Genomic DNA, 21,365 nt, shown 5'->3' with positions numbered 1-21,365 from the left:
GCTTCACAGCTTCAGTCCTTTGACCCACTCATCCATCAGGCTACTCACCATCCTCTTTCCCTCCTCTGGCTGCTCTCATTAATACCCTTCTTGATGAAAGCCCTGACTAAAATGGTCTAAGTGAAAGTCATTTAGCCTAAAACGGAATGAACTGGCATGGGTATGTATCCTGGATACTGCTTCTTTTATTAATGCAATCTAAGAACAAATCTGCTCAAGTGGTAAACCATTAAGTGAATTGTGACACTTCAGAGAGCTTCTAGCTAAATGGCTGTTAATTTACAGACGGCCATCATCTATTAAGATGATGATATACAGCTGTCCCTCAGTATTCACAGCGGACTGGGTCCAAGGACCCTCTCCCCAAAAGGATACCAAAACTCACAGATCCTGAAGTCCCTTACCTCAAATACCATAAAATTCATCTCTAGATTACCTTATACCTTATAGGACTTCCCTGGTGGCTCAGACGGTAAAGCGTCTGTCTATGATGCAGGAGACCCGGGTTTGATCCCTGGGTTGGGAAGATCCTTTGGAGAGGGAAATGGCAATCCACTCCAGTACTGTTGCCTGGAAAATCCCATGGATAGAGGAGCCTGGTAGGCTACAGTCCGTGAGGTCGCAAAGAGTCGGACACAACTGAGCGACTTCATGGATGTATACCTTATAAGACCTAATACAATGCAAATGCTATGTGAAATAGTTCCTGCTTTTGGAAACTTTAAAAAAAAAATTTTCCTCTAGCCATTTCTGATAATCCACAATTGCCAGAATCCACAGATGTGGAGAGCTGACTAGCTGTCTATGACAAGATCCATTTTATCAATGTATTTCCTAATTATAAAGCATTCTTGGATAAACTCTACTTGGTATTAAAGGATGCCATTTTAACATATTATTAAATAATTTACTAAGATCAAATTCAGAATTTTCATTGATCTTCCTAATGTAAGCCTGTTTTATAACAGTTTTCCAATTTGGCTGTTAATGTCTAAGTCAAGTTTGGGTATTAAGAATTATGCCAGCTTCTTAGAATGAATGGGGTAGCTGCACTTTACAAACAATTTAAACCAAAATTTTCACGTGTTGCTGGTTTAGTCACAAATTTCCACCTTATACTCTAAATGTTAGGTTTTTCTTTTTAACCTAGATGAGACTCAACATCTATCTCTGTGGTAGCTGATCACAGGTGTGAACTGTCCCAAGTGCTCAGCATGGTGAGGTCATCTCAGATGACCCTTACAGTGAGCCACCAGAGACACCCTCCAAGATAACAGTAACCCTTCAACCTGGTGTGAATCCATCTAACTATACATATATCCATCTGATTATATGTTGTGCAACCTACGTTTCCCCAGCGTGCTCTAAAGCATTTTATTAGAGAGTAAACTCTGGAAATATCACATCTAAGCCAGTACACATTTCAAAACTCTATTTTCATTTTTTATCATTTAAATTCTAGAAGTGCCAACCAAATTGTCTGAAAGAAACCATAAATGATCAGCATCCCAGAAAAAAAATTCCAGTTGAAATACTTATTTCATTTTCAGTTCCACTAAGAAAAAAAATGCACTCTCACTGTGATGTGGAAATCACATCTGGAAATACAAGTATTTTAACAGTGAAGAAGGCAGCACAGAAAGCTTTAATTCTCCTGGTTTCAAAAGTTAACTGCAAAAAAGCAATGTTTCAAAAGTGCACCGAGAATATAACTCGACTTATATAAAATGCCTAGAGAAGGCAAATTTATAGCAATAAAAAGGAGAGCAATGGTTGCCAACTGGAGTGTGCATGGGGATTAACTCAAAGGAACATGACAGACGTTTACTGGGTGTTGAGAATATTCTACAACTGAGTTGTGATGATAACTGCGTAACTATGAATTTAATAAAACCACTGAACTGTGCAACTCAAGACTTCAGATGTGGGATTTTATGGTATCTAAATTATACTCCAATAAAGCCATTAGAGAAAAGAAGTGCAATGAGAGGTCAAAAGACAAGACTGGCACACCCAAGTTTGGAATAATATGCTCATGGGATGTCGAGAGAACCCTCTGCTACTTTCTTGCAGGTTCTAAAATCTCTCAGAAGTATCTATTGCTAATTACTTAAACCTGTCATTTAGATGCCTTAGAAACAAATGCTAGACCACATTTACTTGCCCACACTGTGCTTTGGAGAGGGTGAGAAGGGAAGGCAATCATTTTTTACTGAGAAAATTACCATGGGCCTGAATCAGGCTGAGCTCTTGCATTATTGTATTGAAACCTGAATATAACCTTATGAGGTAGGCATTATTTAACCCCATTTTACAGAACAGGAAAAGGAGGCTCTAACAAGTTAAGTATTTCATCCAAGATCACAGAACGAGTAAGCAATGGTGTCAAAAGTAGAATCCACACTGGTCAGATTGCCAATTACACACTCCACACACTCCACTTCCTCACGGTGGTCTGTGATGCCAAATTTACTCCTTACAAAGAGTCAAGAAAATAACAGAAAGTGTTCAATATGAAATATTTAGACATGAGAAGATTTCAACCCTCACTTCCCAAAGATGGGAATATCTTCTTCATCAAAATCTGCTTTCCCATGAACAACATGCTCATTTGAAAATATTTCAACTGAACAGAACACAAATTAAAGTGGCCCTCTATGGTTATGCCACTCTCCAAGAGCCATTTACAAACCTAACCCAGGAACAGTTAGTTCCAAGTGTAATAAACAATAGTGAACTATAAATTCACAAACCCTTTGGTTGGGCTGCTTTGTGTTTCTGACATAAAGATGCATTTCCTTTTGGCAGGAGGGCCTTCCTCTTCATCAGAAGAGCTTTCTACTGTTAGGTCAATGACATCCACTTTCTTCTTGCTTGGCTCATTGGCTACAGTCACTGCACACGGCTTACTGAGGACAGTTGAAGCTACATGGAGGGAACAGGGGGGAAAAAAAGTGAGAGGTGTAACACAAGCTCTAACCATAAGTTTTAAACTGTGCAGCACATCCTAGAGAATACACAGCCCATAAAGTCCATACTCGTCCCATGGACAGAGACTAACTCTCTAACTTCAGACATTCATCTATGAAACGACTGCTTACCTAGGAGACAGAGGGAGCACAATGCCTTGTGAGAAGACCAAAACCTCTTTCAGACGGCACCTGCCGAGTTATCTCCCCAGTACTGCCAGTAGATCTGTGTAGATCCTGCTCCTCACACTATCTCCCCCGGTGAGGACTCACATTATAGACAGACATCTGGAGTTAAGGGGCTGGTCTCTGGCCGTGGACAAGAGTACGTGGCTTTACTGGCTGTGTATTCTCACAGACATAGTAGTATGAAGTCAGAATCAAACACTTCCATTCTAACAAAGCAGTGGTGCTTGTATCAAAGAATACATAAGCTCTTCACCACAAGCCAGAACTGGATAAAATGCTCACTTTGATAGTATCAGTTGAAAAAAAGCCTAACTATCTCACTTTAACAAGTTACCCAGACATTCAAAGTTTTTCTTACCAATTACCTACTTAGGTTCTCCTTTCTGCCCACTTCCATAGTCTTACACGATATGTTAACTCACTATTTCAAAGAAAATATGCTCTACAATCTACTCAGTAGAAAATGCATGCTACTTGATCATGGAAAAGCAGTAGCAACTAATTAAATCACTATTTTTCTCACATATGAGGAAAACCTTAATCATTCCCACAGGTTTAGTAACAACACAGGAGAATGATTAATACTGACATAAAATCCTTTACTTTTTCCTCTCCTCCTACTCTGAACACCTACTATTCATTACGTTGCCAGATGTGAAACACAGTCAGCACAAAACTCAGTGAGTGGACTATATCAGATAAAAAGAAACTAGGTTCACCTACAGGTTTCAATTTCTCAGATGGCCCTGAATTTCCCCACTCAGCACAGACATCACAGGGAGCTGAAGGCTGAGCTAAGTGTAACTCAGGCTCATATTTCTTCCCACAAAGCAATGAGCTCTGAACTCACCTTTTTTTTTTTCAAACCAACTAACGTATGACCATCTTTCCCCACCCTCCATTAATGGAAAATGCAGCCTCTCTACCCACATGTCTACTTGGGGTTCCTCCAACAGATACTCTAAAAACAATTCTGAAAAACTATCCATAGAAATGTCACATAAATTTGCACGTTTTAACAAGCACAGCATATTAAGATGATTCTAAAAACTCCAAGCAATGTATTGGTGAGGATGTGGAGAAAAGGTAACTCCAGATGACTGCTGGTGGGAATGTAAACTGGTGCAACCACAGTGGGAAACAATACGGCAGTTTCTCAAAACACTAAATGCAGAACTACCCTATGACCCAGCAATTCCATCCCAGGTATATACTGAAAAACAAAACAAAAACACTAACTCAAAAAGATGCATGCTCATAAGAGCATTATTTACAACTGCCAAGATAGGGAAGCAACCGAAGTGTCCATCAACAGATGAATGGATAAGGAAGATATGGTGTGTACCTACAGACACGCACACGGACATTAAAAACAAACAAAAATTCTGCCACTTGCACCAACATGGATGAACTTGGACAGCATGATGCTAAGTGAAAAAAATCAGAGAAAGACAAATACTATCTGAAATCACCTATATGTGGAATCTAAAAAATATAACTAGTGAATGTAACAAAGCAGCAGCACACTCGCAGATATAGAGAACAGATTAGTGGTGACAAGTGGGAAAAGGGAAGAAAAGAGGGGCATTAGAGGGGTGGGGAAGCAGGAGGTACAAGCTATTAGGTTCAGGATAAGCTACAAGGATATGTTGTACAACACAGGGAATATAGCCAATATTTTACAATTAACTATAAATGGAGTATAACCTTTAAAAATTATGAGTCACTATATTGTACACCTTTAACTTTCATAATATTGTACAGCAATTATACTTCAATAAAAATAATAAGACAATTTACATGGTTATTTACTTTATATATGAAAAATATACTATGAAAAGACTGATTATAATGTGGTATAAACCTCTGCACATGTCTTATGAAAAATCATTTGGGAGAAATTAGATGTGTAACAATCAAAAGGTAAACTGAGCACACTGAACTCCAAACAATCGTTCTAACGGCCAAGGTTAATGCTACAGATAACAACACACGAGTCTCACTGCTTTGCTCTCTGCGGCCATTCTGCACATACTTTCTATTTTTGGACATGGTTGGGTGGATACTTTCATAGCTTCTTTCTTCGGTCTCATTGGACACCAAGAACCATCTTCTTGGAATTTGATCTCGTCCACATCAGTACAGTCATTGAGAATTTCCATAAAAAGCCTATGAACCAAGTAAGAAGAACAGAAACATAATTGAATGGCTTTGCTCAAAGGTGAAATAACAAAGTAATACATTTTACCTTGGAGACAAAAGGTATTTTGTATTTTTTGTTTGTTTGGTGTTTTAATACTTCACACTTTACAACAACTATTATCACCTCCTTCCTCCTAGGCTTTATCTCCTTAACAGGCAACAGAAGAGTTAAGTGACTTACTGAGTATCAGTCTAAAAATCAGTGGTTAAACAAAAACAGACACAACTGGAACATTCTTGCTGGGACTTGCAATAAACAAACAACCCTCAACATAACGCATGAACCAAACACAAAAATTACTGTCCAAAATATAACATATAAGATTATCAAGAAAAAAGGATCACAGGGATGGGGAAAGGAGGCAGAAATAGGGACATCGAAGTCTTAATAAATTTAAAATAACTCAGCATATAAATTATGTTACAGGATCAAAATGAAATTGGAAAACAACTTCAGAAAAATATATGGAAATTACACAGAACAACTCATGACACAAAGATAATATTAAAACACTCAGGAAGTATTTTGTACTGAATGGAAATGAAAATATACTAAAATCTGTAGAAGGTAGTTAAAGCCGTACAATTTTCCATTAAAAAAGGATGCAAATCAAGAATCTCACCTTCTAACTAAACAGAACTAGAAAAAAGTAAATTAAAGTGGCAATAAACCAGAGAAGGAAAATAACAAAGAACATAAACAAAATAGAGAAAAAACAAAGAAACCAAATGCAGGTACTTTAAGATCAATAAAAACTGACAAACTTCTAGTCAGACTTAGACTTACTCAAACAGCAATAGTTAACAGAAGGAACCTGTGTCTGTTAAAGAAACTGAATTTGTAAAAAACTTTACCACAAAGACAATTCTAGGCCCAAATGTCTTCAGTAGGAAATTCTACCAAATATCTGAGGAGACACAGTATGACTTTCCAGCTCACCTATAATGCCAGCATTGTGTGGGTGCTCAGTTGCCCAGTTGAGTCTGACTTTGCAACCCCATGAACTGGGGCCCACCAGGCTCCTCTGTCCATGGGATTTCCCAGGCAAGAATACTGGACTGGGTTGCCATTTCCTCCTCCAGGGCATCTTTCCCACCCAGGGATCGAACCCACATCTCTTGTGTCCCCTGCACTGGCAGGAGGGTTCTTTAACACTGCACCGCCTGGGAAACCCCATAAGGCCAGCATTACTCTGATAGTAAAAACAGACAATACAGGAAAACAGACCACTCTCTCTCATGAACTTAGCAAAACAAACCCAACAATAAATATAAAACATAGCAAATCATGACCAAGTGGGGTTAGAATGAAAGGTTAGTTTAATATTTGAAAATCAATCAATGCAAATCATCATGCAAACAGAGTAGTCAGTTTAAGACAGCAAGACAAAAATATAAAAGGCATCTAAATTAAAAAGGAAGTAAAAACTGCCTTTATTCACAAATTATTAACTTTTCTATACAGAACATTCTATGTTCTCCGTAATGCAACTAGAACTACAAAATGCATTGAGCCGAGTTTCAAGATAGACAAAAATCAACTAAATTTCCATATAACAAGCAGAAATTAATATAAAAACTAATACCACATCAAACATGAAATAATGGGATAAATCTGACATAAGGCACACAAGACCAATCAACTACCAAGTATTACTGAGACCTAATTAATGAACAGTATGAAAAGGCAAAAAGATAGAATGCTGAAAGATAAATTCCCCAGATTGGTAGGTGCCCAAAATGCTACTGGAGATCAGTGGAGAAATAACTCCAGAAAGAATGAAGGGACGGCGCCAAAGCAAAAACAACACCCAGCTGTGGATGGGACTGGTGATAGAAGCAAGGTCCGATGCTGTAAAGAGCAATACTGCATAGGAACCTGGAATGTTAGGTCCATGAATCAAGGCAAATTGGAAGTGGTCAAACAGGAGATGACAAGAGTGAACATCGACATTCTAGGAATGAGCGAACTAAGATAGACTGGAATGGGTGAATTTAACTCAGATGACCATTATATCTACTACAGTAGGCAGGAATCCTTTAGAAGAAATAGAGTAGCCATCATGGTCAACAAAAGGGTCCGAAATGCAGTACTTGGATGCAATCTCAAAAACGACAGAATGATCTCTCTTAGTTTCCAAGGAAAATCACAGTAATCCAAGTCTATGCCCCGACCAATAACACTGAAGAAGCTGAAGTTGAACAGTTCTATGAAGACCTACAAGACCTTCTAGAACTAACACCCAAAAAAGATGTCCTTTTCATTAAAGGGGATTGGAATGCAGAAGTAGGAAGTCAAGAAACACCTGAAGTAACAGGCAAATTTGGCCTTGGAATACGGAATGAAGCAGGGCAAAGGCTAATAGAGTTCTGCCAAGACAGCACACTAGTCATAGCAAACACCCTCTTCTAACAACACAAGAGAAGACTCTACATGTGGACATCATCAGATGGTTGACACCAAAATCAGATTGATTATATTCTTTGCAGCCAAAGGGGGAGAAGCTCTATACAGTCAGCAAAAACAAGACCGGGAGCTGACTGTGGCTCAGATCATGAACACCTTATTGCCAAATTCAGACTGAAATTGAAGAAAGTGGAGAAAACCACTAGACCATTCAGGTATGACCTAAATCAAATCCCTTATGACTATACAGTAGAAGTGAGAAATAGATTTAAGAGACTAGATCTGACAGAGTCCTGATGAACTATGGATGGAGGTTTGTGACACTGTACGGGAGACAGGGATCAAGACCATCCCCATGGAAAAGAAATGCAAAAAAGCAAAATGGCTGTCTGAAGAGGCCTTACAAATAGCTGTGAAAAAAAGGGAAGTAAAAAGCAAAAGAGAAAAGGACAGATATACCCATTTGAATGCAGAGTTCCAAAGAATAGCAAGGAGAGCTAAGAAAGCCTTCCTCAGTGATCAATGCAAAGAAATAGAGGAAAACAACAGAATGGGAAAGAATAGATATCTCTTCAAGAAAATGAGAGATACCAAGGGAACACGTCATGCAAAGATGGGCTCAATATGTGCAGAAATGGTAGGGACTTGACAGATGCAGAAGATATTAAGAAGAGGTGGCAAGAATACACAGAAGAACTGTACAAAAAAGATCTTCATGACCCAGATGATCACGATGGTGTGATCACTCACCTAGAGCCAGACATCCTGGAATGTGAAGTCAAGTGGGCCTTAGAAAGCATCACTACGAACAAAGCTAGTGGAGGTGATGGAATCCCAGTTGAGCTCTTTCAAATCCTGAAAGATGATGCTATGAAAGTGCTGCAACTCAATATGCCAGCAAATTTGGAAAACTCAGCAGTGGACACAGGACTGGAAAAGGTCAGTTTTCATTCCAATCCCAAAGAAAGGCAATGCCAAAGAACGCTCAAACTACCGCACAATTGCACTCATCTCACACACTAGTAACGTAATGCTCAAAATTCTCCAAGCCAGGCTTCAGCAATGCATGAACCGGTTTTAGAAAAGGCAGAAGAACCAGAGATCAAATTGCCAAAATCCATTGGATCATCGAAAAAGCAAGAGAGTTCCAGAAAAACATCTATATCTGCTTTATTGACTATGCCAAAGCCTTTGACTGTGTGGATCACATTACTGTGGAAAATTCTGAAAGAGATGGGAATACCAGACCACCTGAACTGCTTCTTGAGAAATCTGTATGCAGGTCAGGAAGCAACAGTTAGAACTGGACATGGAACAACAGACTGGTTCCAAATAGGAAAAGAAGTACATCAAGGCTGTATATCGTCACCCTGCTTATTTAACTTATATGCAGAGTACATCATGAGAAAAACTGGACTGGAGGAAGGACAAGCTGGATTGCCAGGAGAAATATTAATAATCTCAGATATGCAGATGACACCACCCTTATGGCTGAAAATGAAGAACTAAAGAGCCTCTTGATGAAAGTGAAAGAGGAGAGTGAAAAAGTTGGCTTAAATGCACTGGAGAAGGAAATGGCAACCCACTCCAGTGTTCTTGCCTGGAGAATCCCAGGGACGGGGGAGCCTGGTGGGCTGCTATCTATGGGGTCGCACAGTTGGAAACGACTGAAGTGACTTAGCAGCAGCAGCAAAGCTCAACATTCAGAAAACTAAGATCATGGCATCCGGTCCCATCACTTCGTAACAAATAGATGGGGAAACAGTGGAAACAATGTCAGACTTTATTTTGGGGGGCTCCAAAATCACGGCAGATGGTGACTGCAGCCATGAAATTAAAAGACGTTTACTCCTTGGAAGCAAAGTTATGACCAACCTAGACAGCATATTCAAAAGCAGAGACATTACTTTGCCAACAAAGGTCCGTCTAGTAAAGACTATAGTTTTTCCAGTGGTCATGTATGGATGTGAGAGTTGGACTATAAAGAAACTGAGTGCCAAAGAATTGATGTTTGTGATCTGTCATGTTGGAGAAGACTCTTGAGAGTCCCTTGGAATGCAAGGAGTTCCAACCAGTCCATCCTAAAGAATATCAGTCCTGGGTGTTCACTGGAAGGACCGATGTTGAAGCTATAACTCCAATACTTTGGCCACCTGATGTGAAGAGATGACTCATTTGGAAAGACCCTAATGCTGGGAAAGATTGAGGGCAGGAGGAGAAGGGGACGACAGAGGATGAGATGGTTGGATGGCATCACCGACTCAATGGACATGGGTTTGGGTGGACTCCGGGAGTTGGTAATAGACATGGAGGCCTGGCGTGCCGCAGTTCATGGGGTCGCAAAGAGTTGGACATGACTGAGCAACTGAACTGAATTAATCAACAGATATATACCATGTTCATAGATTAAAAGACTCAATATTGTGAAGTCACCCTTAATTGATCTACAGATTCAACATTATACAAGTAAAAAAAAAACAGGTTTTTTCCCTAATTGACAAGCTCACTCTAAAATGTGCAATGAAATGCAAAAGATCTATAATTGCCTAAATAATTTTAAGAAAGAAAGAAATTAGAAGTCTATTACTCTGATTTCAAGACTGTGCAATATTGACATAAACATATACAAGTCAACAAAATAAAATTCAAAGATGAACCCACACACATATGGCAAACTGATTTTTGAAAAAATAATGCGAAGATGATGCAGTGAGTAAAAGTCAATCTCTTCAACAAGTGTGGCAGAACAACTGCATGACCATATGCCGGAAAGAAAAATGAAGCTAAAACCTTGATTTTTATCTCACACCATATACAAAAATTAACTTGAAACAGACAAGACATCTAAGTGTAAAATGCAATGAAAAGACTTCTAAAGGAAGCAAGGAGAAAATCTTTGTGACCCTGGGTTAGGGCAAAATATCTTAGTATGATATCAAAGGCATAGGACATAAAAGAAAACCCTGATAAACTGGCCTTAATCCAAGAACTATTGCTCTTTGGAAGACACTGTTAAGAGAGTAAAAGGAGGATAAGGCACAAAACATTGTAAAATTACATTATCTGATAACAGGTCGTACATCCACTATATGTACAGAATTATCAAAACTCAGCAATATGAAAACAAAGAACCCAACTGAAAAGTGAGTGAAAATTTAAGCAGTCACTTTACCAAAGATAACACAGAGATGGCAAATCGACACACAAAAAGATGTTCAGTATAGAAATAAGGGAAATGCAAATCCCTTCTTTGCATTAAATTAAATCCACAATGGAGTACAACCATGTATCAGTAGATTGTCTGAAGTTTAAAAAACTAACAATACCAAATGTTGATCAGACTGTGGAGTAACTAGAACTCTCATACACTGCTATTGGGAATACAAAATAGTACATCACATTGGAAAACAGTTTGGTAATTTACTGAAAAATTAAGCATATGCCTAGCATGTGACCAGGGATTCCACTCTGAGTACTTACCCAAGAAAAATTAAAACATCAGAACAAAGACTTGGACATGAATGTTGTTAGCAGGTTTATTTGCAAGACTCCAAGCCAGAAACAACCCATCAACAAGTGAACTGATAAAACTGTGGGCTATCTGTGCAATGGATGCTACTCAGCAATAAAAACGAACTACTGGTACCTACAGCAATGTGGACAGACTTCAACGGCACTGAATAAAAATAAGTCAGACAAAGGAATGCACTCTATGATGCCATTCATGCACAACTCTAGAAAATCCAGAACAATCTATAGAAACAGGAAGCATATTAGTATTTGAGGAAATAGAGAAAGGAAGAGATGAAAAAGATACATGAGAAAACTGTTGTTATTGTTCAGTTGCTAAGTTGAGTCTGACTCTCTGTGACCACAAGGACTGTATGTAGCACATCAGGCTCTTCTGTCCTCAACTATTTCCCGGAGTTTGCTCAAATTCGTGACTGAGTTGGTGATGCTATCTAACCATCTCATTCTCTGCCACCCCCTATTCCTTTCCCCTTTAATCTTTCCCAGCATCAGGGTCTTTTCCAATGAGTTGGTGCTTTGCATCAGGTGACCAAAGAATTGAAGTCCGAGCTTCAACAGTGAATACTAAAGCCTCAGCAACAGTCCTTTCAATAAATATCCAGGGTTGATTTCCTTCAAGATTGATTGGATTGATCTCCTTGCAGTAAAAAGGACTCTCAAGAGTCTTCTCCAACACAACTCAAAAGCATCAATTCTTTGGTGCTCAGCCTACATTATGGTCCAACTTTCACATCTGTAGGTAGCTACTGGAAAAACCACACCTTTGATTGTACAGACCTTTGTCAGCGAAGTGATGTCTCTGCTTTTTATTAATAATATGCTGGCTAGGTTTGTCACAGTTTTCCTTCCAAGGAACAAGACTCTTTTAATTTCATGGTTACAGTTAATATCCAGAGTGATTTTGGAGCTCAAGAAAATAATATTTGTCACTGCTTCCATTCTTCCCACTTCTATTTGCCATGAAGTGATGAGACCAGATACCACAATCTTAGTTTTTTGAATGCTAAGTTTCAAACCAGCTTTTCCACTCTCCTCTTTCACCTTCATCAAGAGGCTCTTTAGTTACTGGTTCACTATTAGAGTGCTATCATCTGCATATCTGAGGTTACTGATATTTCTCCCAGCAGTCCTGATTCCAGCTTGTGATTCATCCAGCCTGGCATTTCACATGATGTACTATGCGTATAAGTTAAATAAAATGGGTAACAACATATAGTCTTGTTGTACTCCTTTCCCAATTTTGAAACAGTATGTTGTTGTAACTGTTGCTTCTTGACCCACACACAGGTTTCTCAGCAGACAGGTAAGGCGGTCTGGTACTTCCACCTCTTTAAGAATTTTCCATAGTTTTTTTTGTGATCCACACAAAGGCTTTAGCATAGTCAATGAAGAAGTGGATGTTTATCAAGAACTAAACATGTTTGCTTTCTCCATAATCCAACAAATGTTGGCATTTTGATCGCTAGTTCCTCTGCCTCTTCAAAACCCAGCTTGTACATCTGGGAGTTCTCAGTTCAAGTACAGCTGAAGCCTAGACTGAAGGATTTTGAGCATAACCTTGCTAGCATGTGAAATGAGAGCAACTGTATAGTGGTATGAACATTCTTCAGCATTGATCATTTTTGGGATTGGAATGAAAATTAAACTTTCAATCCCGTGGCCACTGATGAGTTTTCCAAGTTTGCTGACATAATGGTGCAGCACTTTACTAGCATCACCTTTTAGCATTTTAAAAAGCTCAATTGGATTTCCCTCACCTCTAGTAGCTTTCTTCATAGTAATGTTTCTTAAGGCCCACTTGATTGTACACTCAAAGATGTCCAGCTCTAGGTGAGTGATTGCACCACCATGGTTATCTGGGTCATTAGGACCTTTTTTGCATAGTTCTTCTGTATATTCCTGCCACCTCCTCTTAATCTTTTCTGCCTGTCAGGTGCTTACCCTTTCTGTCCTTTCTCATGCCCATCCTTGCATGAAATGTTCTCTTGATCTCTCCAATTTTCTTGAAGAGATCTCTAGTCTTTCCCATTCTGTTGTTTTCCTCTATTTTTTTTGCATTGTTCATTTAAGAAGGCCTTCTGATCTCTCCTTGCTATTCTCTGGAACTCTGTGCTCAGCTGGGTCTATCTTTCCCTTTCTCCCTTGCCTTTAACTTCTCTTCTTTCCTTAGGTTATTTGTAAAGCCTCCTTGGACAACCACTTTGCCTTCTTTCATTTATTTCTCTTGGGGATGGTTTTGGTCACTGCCTCCTGTACAGTGTTATGAACTTCCATCCATAGTTCTTCAGGCACTCTGTCTACCAGACCTAATCTCTCAAATCTATTTGTCACATCCACTATATAATCATAAGGGATTTGATTTAGGTCATAACTGAATGGCCTAGTGGTTTTCCCAACTTCAATTTAAGCCTGAATTTTTCAATAAAGAGCTCATAATCTGAGCCAGTCCACTTCAGGTCTTGTTTTTGCTGACTGTATTGAGCTTCTTCATCTTTGGCTGCAAAGAACAATCAATATGATTTTGGTATTGACCATCTGGTGATGTCCATGTGTAGAGTCATCTCTTGGGTTGTTGGAAAAGGGTGTCTGCCACAATCAGTGTGTTCTCTTAACAAAACTTTGTTGGCCTTTGTCCTGCTTCATTAGGGGCTTCCCTGGTGGCTCAAGTGGTAAAGAATCTGCCCATAATGCAGGAGACCTGGGTTTGATCCCTGGGTCAGGTAGATCCCCTGGAGAAGGGAATGGCTACCCATTCCAGAATTTCTTGCCTAGAGAATTCCACGGACATACTTCATTTTGTACTCCAAGGCCAAAGCTGCCTGCTAGTTCGGCTATCTTTTAACTTTCTATTTCTGCATTCCAATTCCTTACGATGAAAAGCATATCTTTTTTTACTATTAGTTCTAATAAAGTTTATAGGTCTTCATAGAACTAGACAACTTCAGTTTCTTTGGTGTTAAGTATTTAGTGCACAGACTTGGATTACTGTGATGATGAAGGGTCTGCCTTGGAAACGAACCGAGATCATTCAGTCCTTTTTGAGACTGTACCCCAAATATTGCATTTCAGATTCTTTTGTTGACTATGAGGGCTACTCCACTTCTTCTACAGATTCTTGCCCACAGTAGTAGATATAATAGTCAGCTGAAAATTCATATTCCTAAAATGTCAATGTTCAATCTTACCATCTTCTCCTGGACCATATACAATTTACCTTGATTCATGGAACTAACATTCCAGGTTCCTATGCAATATTGTTCTTTATAGCATCGGACTTTGCTTTTACCACCAGACATATCCGCAGCTGAGTGTTATTTCTGCTTTGGCCCAGCTGCTTCATTCTCACTGGAGCTATTAGTAACTGCCCTCCACTCTTCCCCAGTAGCATACTGGACATCTTCTGACCTGGAGGGGGCTCATCTTCCGCCATCCTATCTTTTAGCCTTTTCATACTGTCCGTGGGGTTCTCCAGGCAAGAATACTGGAGTGGGCTGCCATTTTCTTCTCCAGCCACCTTGCTTCCCAGGTGGCTCAGTGCTAAAGAATCCACCTGCAAATACAGGAGCCACAGGTTTGATCCATGGGTACAGAAGATCTCCTGAGAAAGAAATGGCAACTCATTCCAATAATTTTCCCTAGAAATCCATGGAGAGAGAAGCCTGGTGAGCTACAGGCCATGGAGTCCCAAAAGAATTGAGAAAACTTCAGGTGTGACAGATATATTTATCATATTTTAATGATATTTCAGGTATATACTGGGTCAGAATGTATCAAATTGCACACTTTAAACAGGGATAGTTCTTCTACCACAATAAAACTGATAAAAATGAATGAAGAAAAACACTACCTTCCTTAGAAATGTAAAACTTTAAATATGTATTTCCCCAATTATATGAAAAACAAAATTTCAATCAAAATCAAAACAAGATTTGTGTAATTTAAGAATACTTTCATTCAGGTGAATATGGCCAACTCCAATGATGGTCAAGAAAATTCTGATTCATATGGCCAAAGAGATATTAATACATAACAAAAATCCAATAATTAAAAGTTTTACAGTGATCAATACTTTGATCAACGGCACAAATAACAGCACAGAAATGACACTTGTGTATAAAAATGTTTCAAATGATGGAGGCAGTGTCCTAAGCCTATGAAGAGATAATATTCATTAAGTGTTGGTGAGACTACCGACCAACAATCAGGTAGGGGGTAGTAATGCGAATACATACTCCCTACCATCAGTTTCTTCCCCACCCCCAGTTCTCTTCACATAGTTTCATTCTTTACTTTCACAGCACTTAACATTTACTTCACAATTCTTTATTGTCTCCATTTTAGACCTGACACATGGCTAGTATTTAATATGTATTATGCTGAAAGAATTCATGAAGGAATGCATAACAGAATAAAGAACTGCATGAATGAAAGGAGGGAAAATGACATCTTGAAGTTTCTGACAAAAAAACTAGTGTTTGTTCAAATAAAATCTCTGGAACTCTCTAAAATACACTAATGATAAGCAGTATACCCACAACACAATGTCAAGTATTCAGGAAGCACACCCTAAAATACGAATGGCCAAAAGGGCATGAAACACGTAACTTATCTCAAATGGTTCAAAAAGTTTCTGAGAATAGTGACAATCATCTTTTTCTCTCTACACACAGATATACATGCACAAAAACACATACAAATTAGGAGGGAATGTGATAAAACAATATGGCAGACTGTTAACAACTGACACAGTACACGCTACTGTTAACAAATTCTTGTAAAGTTTGAAATTATTTCAAAGCAAGTTAAAAAGTAAAAGTTTACAGAGAGAAAAAGTCCCATCACTCTTTACTGTTTCATTCCTCTCTACAATAATACTCTTTTCAAACTTAAAAAACCGTGCTGCAGAATTATCTTTAAAGATCAAGGTTATTTTTCACTCTATATTGAATGAAAATGATAGTGTATATATACATTACTTATTAACAATTAGGTTGTATTATTTTCCTTAATTTCAACATATACAATATGAGCAATACTGCTTAAAAGTTTGGGCTCCAGAGTCAGAAAAACCTAGAAGTGAATTCCCATTTTAAACTTACCAGCTGCATAACACAACTCTATTTACCCTACCACTTAATTAGTATGTTTTTGCAAAGACTTCACTGCTCTTCTAGTTCTAGATAAGCAAAATGATATCACTAAGTGGATTTTACCCTCTTTCCTATAGGTAAGGAAATATGATCATGGAAAGCAAAAAGAAAAGGAAACTACTCACCCTCTTGCCCCCAACACCATAATATTGTAAAGACAGAAGGGCCACTAACTACAGTTTAAAAATAAGATTGAGTATAATTAAGTATTATGTTGGGATATACTTACCCATCTAAAATTAGACTTTCATAGGCAGCTTTTTTGTCACACACAGGACAAATCCAGGTGGGTTTCTTCTCATTCATTTGCAGATAAAGGGCAGCATCAAAACACTGTAGGTGTGTACAAGTCACCGCACGGCATGGGATTGTCAACCTCATTTTCCCTAACTGGACGACAGGGAAGACAACGTGGAAAGTCATTTCAGAAAGGAGAACAAAGCCTCAAAAGTCATAAAAATCTGAAGAAGTCATACAAGACTAACAAAGTGAAAAAGAAATTCAAACCAGAATTTATTTCCATCAAGACTCCAATATACTTTATTTGTATTCACTGCTTGAGCTAAAATTTTTAAAAGACCATTTCACTTTCTGAAAGAAAGTAAAACTTATAAAATCACAGGTAGAAAAAGATACATATAAAATGAAAACATTTAAAGCTTTATCCTTCAATTAAAAATAAATTTTTTAAAACATGGAAACACGTTTCTTTTTCATCTCTTCCCCTATTTAAAGGGAACCACTGCTATCCATCTCTCGCATGTCCTTTCACAGATGGTCTATGCATAATCAAGTGTGTCTTTTAAAAAATATTTTCACAGAAATGGTGGCATGCAATTCACACAATTCTGTACTTATATTCAAACTTTTTCTAATCCTTTATCACTACAGATGATGCTGCAATAGATCGCTACGGGATAAATTCCTAGAAGGAAAAATTTTGAGTCCAAGCGTATCTGTGATTTTTGTCCCAATAACAAACTAACTTTCACAGAAATTACCTACTGATTTACACATACACATGTATTAATGTGCTTGGTTCCCCTCAACCTTATCAATATAGCAGTTCTTGAATCCTTTAACCTCTGCCAATCTGACAGGTGAAAAACACCCCATTATAGTTTTGTAATACACTTCTAGGTGAAGCTGAGCTTTTTATAGCTTCTAAGGGTCATTTGGGTTTCCAAGAACTACTTATTCAAAACCTTCTTGATTTTCTACTTGGTTATTAATCTTTGGTTACCTATATTAATCAGCCTCATATATGTGATATGACTGCAAATGTATTTTTCACTTAAGAAAGAAAGCTTTTTACTTTCCTATAATCACATATGTTGAAGTGTCAGTATACTGATAAAACCTAGTTCTTTTTTTTTTTTTTCCTCATTAAATTTTTTTAAATGGGTCTCAAATTATGTGACAGATTTTTGGTCAAGTTGTTTTCATTAAAAAGTACTGATTTTAAAACCTAATAACTTAAACTGCCACACACAAAGCATATGGTGCACAAAAACATTCTCCTTTCCTTTTGAAGGTGTTACAATGTATTGTTATCATTAACCAGTCTTTTGCTATTAAACTTAAATGGCCAATTGGTAGAGGAATACGAACATCAAGACACACATGACATCCAGATTAGATCAGACCAAGTTTTGCTGTAAAGCCTTTCAAACTTCCCTGTATATTTCCTTTACAAAAAATTCTCAGTTTATAATCAGTTCTCTTATTCTGATAGAAAATCTATTTCTCGACTATATGCTAAGCCCCACAAGGAAAAGGTCTATGTCACTGTTAACTACTGTAATCTAAGTGTTATAACATAGTACCAAGGACGCAACGTATGCTCAGTATTTGTCAACCAGATGGTAGAAGGAATGGAGAGAGACTGGATAAATGGCAAAGACAAAGAAAAGGAAAAAGAAAGGACTTCTTCATATGCACTATAAAGTCTAGAAGAAATCACAGAAAATTATAACACCATTAATCCTCCCTGAGGGAGAGGGGGAGGATCTTTAGGATATTCTCCTTTTTTCTTTTTGGTTTACCTGTAATTTCTTTCCTCTAAAATTAACATTGGGTTATTTTATAATATAAAAAGAAAATAATTTAGCCAACTCATCATTATAGCAGTCCTGTATGCCAAGTAGCACAATGAATAACCTCTACCTTAATCTTAGTGACACTACCTTTTAACCTAACAACTACACTACCCAGTTGATCTATATTATCATCCTCATTTTATACATGAGGAAACAGGCACAAAGAAACTAAGTTAACTTGACTAACATTACAAAATCAAGAGTCAATATTTGAACCCAGATGATCTAGCTTACGAGTCCATACTATCTCTTAAGTGTCTAACTAGGATTCTAAGAGATTTTAGAAGTTATAGTGATTCATGCAAATGGGTAGAACAATTTAACTACTGGGCTGCCCAATAAGTTCATTCAGGTTTTTCTGTATAATGTTAGGGAATATTTAAGATGGAAAAAGGTGAGAAAAAAATGTGAGGCAATTTTCTATGATACATGCTTTCATTATTTCCCCTTCCTTTAATAACAAATAACCTCTTACATAATGTAGAACCTTACAGCATGTTACAGACTTTTACATAAATTTCATGTAATTCTCATAATAATTGCATGACTCCAAAGACTAGTACCTCTATTTCTATTTTTGAAATGACGATGTTGAGGTTACAAGATACTAAAAACAATACACTCACTAAGATACAGCTGGCAGAGCTATAACACAAATTCAAATGTTCTTCACTTTCATGAAGACATCCCTAGTTTTATATCATACATGGTGGTAATTTTTAGTTTTAATTATCTACGTTTTCATATTTTGCTAAGAGGTTTTGTTCTGTGAGGAAAGGATGCTGACCTACTCAGCACCTAATGGGGTAACTGGAGGATTTTTTTTCTTTTTCAATTATTGCTATAGATTTGAATATTTCAATAGATTTTCTAATAACAACTTACACTTGCATTCCTAAGAGCATCCCTTCATTATATCATTTTTTTTAAAGAGTACTGGTGTTAGTTCTAGGTCTTCATAGAACTGATCAACTTCAGCTTGTTCAGCACTGGTGTTTGGGGCACAGACTTGGATTACTGTGATACTAAACGGTGTGCCTTGGAAACGAACCAAGACTGTTCTCTTGTTTTTAAGGTTGCACCTTAAAAGAAGTACATTTCGGACTCTCTTGTTGACTACGAGGGCTACTCCATTTCTTCTGAAGGATTCTTGCCAATAGTAGTGGATATAATGGTCATCTGAATTAAAATCACCCATTCCCATTCATTTTAGTTCACTGATTCCTAAGATGTCGATATTTACTCTTGCCATCTCCTGGTTGACCACATCCAATTTACCTTGATTCATGGACCTAACATTCCAGGTTTCTGTGCAAAACTGTTCCTTACAGCACTGGATTTTACATTCGTCATCAGACACACCCGCAACTGAGTGTGGTTTCTGCTCTGGCTCAGCAGTTTCCTTCTTTCTGGCGCTGTTAATAGCTGTCCTCTGCTCTTCCGCAGTAGCATGCTGGAGACCTTCTGACCTTGGCGGGGGCAGGGGCTCATCTTTCAGTGTCCTATCTTTTTGCCCTTTTATACAGTTCATGGGTTCTCATAGCTAGTATACTGGAGTGGTTTGTCCTTCCCTCCTCTAGTGAATCGCGTTTTGTCACAACTCTCTAATATGACCCAACTGTCCTGGGTGGCCCTACACAGCATGGCTCATAGCTTCATTGAGTTACAGAAGACCCGTCACCCCAACAAGGTAGTGATCCAAAAAAAGATGTCCTATTCATCATAAAGGATTGAACTGAAAAAGTAGGAAGTCAAGAGATAACTGGAGTAATATGCAAGTTTGGCCTTGGAATACAAAATGAAGCGGGGCAAAAGCTAAAACAGAATTCTGCCAAGCAAACGCACTGGTCATAGCAAACACCCTTTTCAACAACACAGAGACTCAACACATGGACATCACCAGATGGTCAATATCAAAATCAGATTGATTATATTCTTTGCAGCTGAAGATGGAGAAGCTCTATACAGTCAGCAAAAACAAGACCTGGATCTGCCTGTGGCTCTGATCATGAGTTCCTTACTGCAAAATTCAGGTTTAAATTGAAGAAAGTAAGGAAAGCCACTAGGCCATTCAGATATGACCCAAATACTAATTAATTATGATTAGACAGTGGACGTGACAAATAGCTGCAAGGGATTAGATCTGGTAGACAGAGTGCCTGAAGAAGTATGGACAGAGGTTCATAACTCTGTACAGGTGGTGGTGACCAAAACCATCCCCAAGAAAAAGAAATCCAAGAAAGCAAAGAAGTTATACAAGGAGGCTTTTCAAATAGCAGAGGCAAGAAGAGAAGCCAAAGGCAAGGGAGAAAGGGAACAATGTACACCAAACTGAACACAGAGTTCCAGAGAACAGCAAGGAGAGATAAGACTTTCTTCAATGAACAATGCAAAGAAGTAGAAGAAAACAACAGAATGGGAAAGACTAGAGATCTCTTCAAGAAAATTAGAGAGATCAAGAGAACACTTCATGCAAGGATGGGCACGATAAAGGACAGAAAGGGTAAGGACCTAACAGAGGCAGAAGAGATTAAGAGGAGGTGGCAAGAATACACAGAAGAACTGTACAAAAAAGGTCTTAGTGACAGGAATAACCACAATGGTGTGGTCACTCACCTAGAGCCAGATATCCTGCAGTGTGAAGTCAAGTGGGCCTTAGGAAGCATTACTATGAACTAAGCTAGTGGAGGTGAGGGAATTCCAGCTGAGCTATTTAAAATGCTTAAAAGATCATGCTGTTAAAGTGCTGCACTCAACATGTCAGCATATTTGAAAAACTCAGCAGTGGCCACAGGACTGGACAAGGTCAGTTTTTATC

The 21,365-nt window shown here is 38.2% G+C and overlaps 1 protein-coding gene across 9 annotated transcripts in view; it reads right to left on the bottom strand.

The window, feature by feature from the left end:
* The window catches only part of PIAS2 (protein inhibitor of activated STAT 2), a 105,663-nt gene that overhangs the window by 19,867 nt on the left and 64,431 nt on the right, over window positions 1-21,365 (bottom strand). For all 9 annotated transcript variants that reach the window (XM_006075270.4, XM_006075274.4, XM_006075268.4 and 6 more), the window contains 3 exons: window positions 16,678-16,838; window positions 5,194-5,327; window positions 2,754-2,925 (listed from right to left, as the gene is read on the bottom strand). In XM_006075270.4, coding sequence (XP_006075332.3) covers window positions 2,754-2,925; window positions 5,194-5,327; window positions 16,678-16,838 — 467 coding nt within the window. The remainder of the gene's footprint in view (window positions 1-2,753; window positions 2,926-5,193; window positions 5,328-16,677; window positions 16,839-21,365) is intronic.

Source organism: Bubalus bubalis, chromosome 22 (assembly GCF_019923935.1).
Source record: "Bubalus bubalis isolate 160015118507 breed Murrah chromosome 22, NDDB_SH_1, whole genome shotgun sequence".
Lineage (NCBI taxonomy): Eukaryota > Metazoa > Chordata > Mammalia > Artiodactyla > Bovidae > Bubalus > Bubalus bubalis.
Note: the sequence above shows the minus strand (reverse complement) of the source record. Positions and strands in the feature narration are given on the sequence as shown.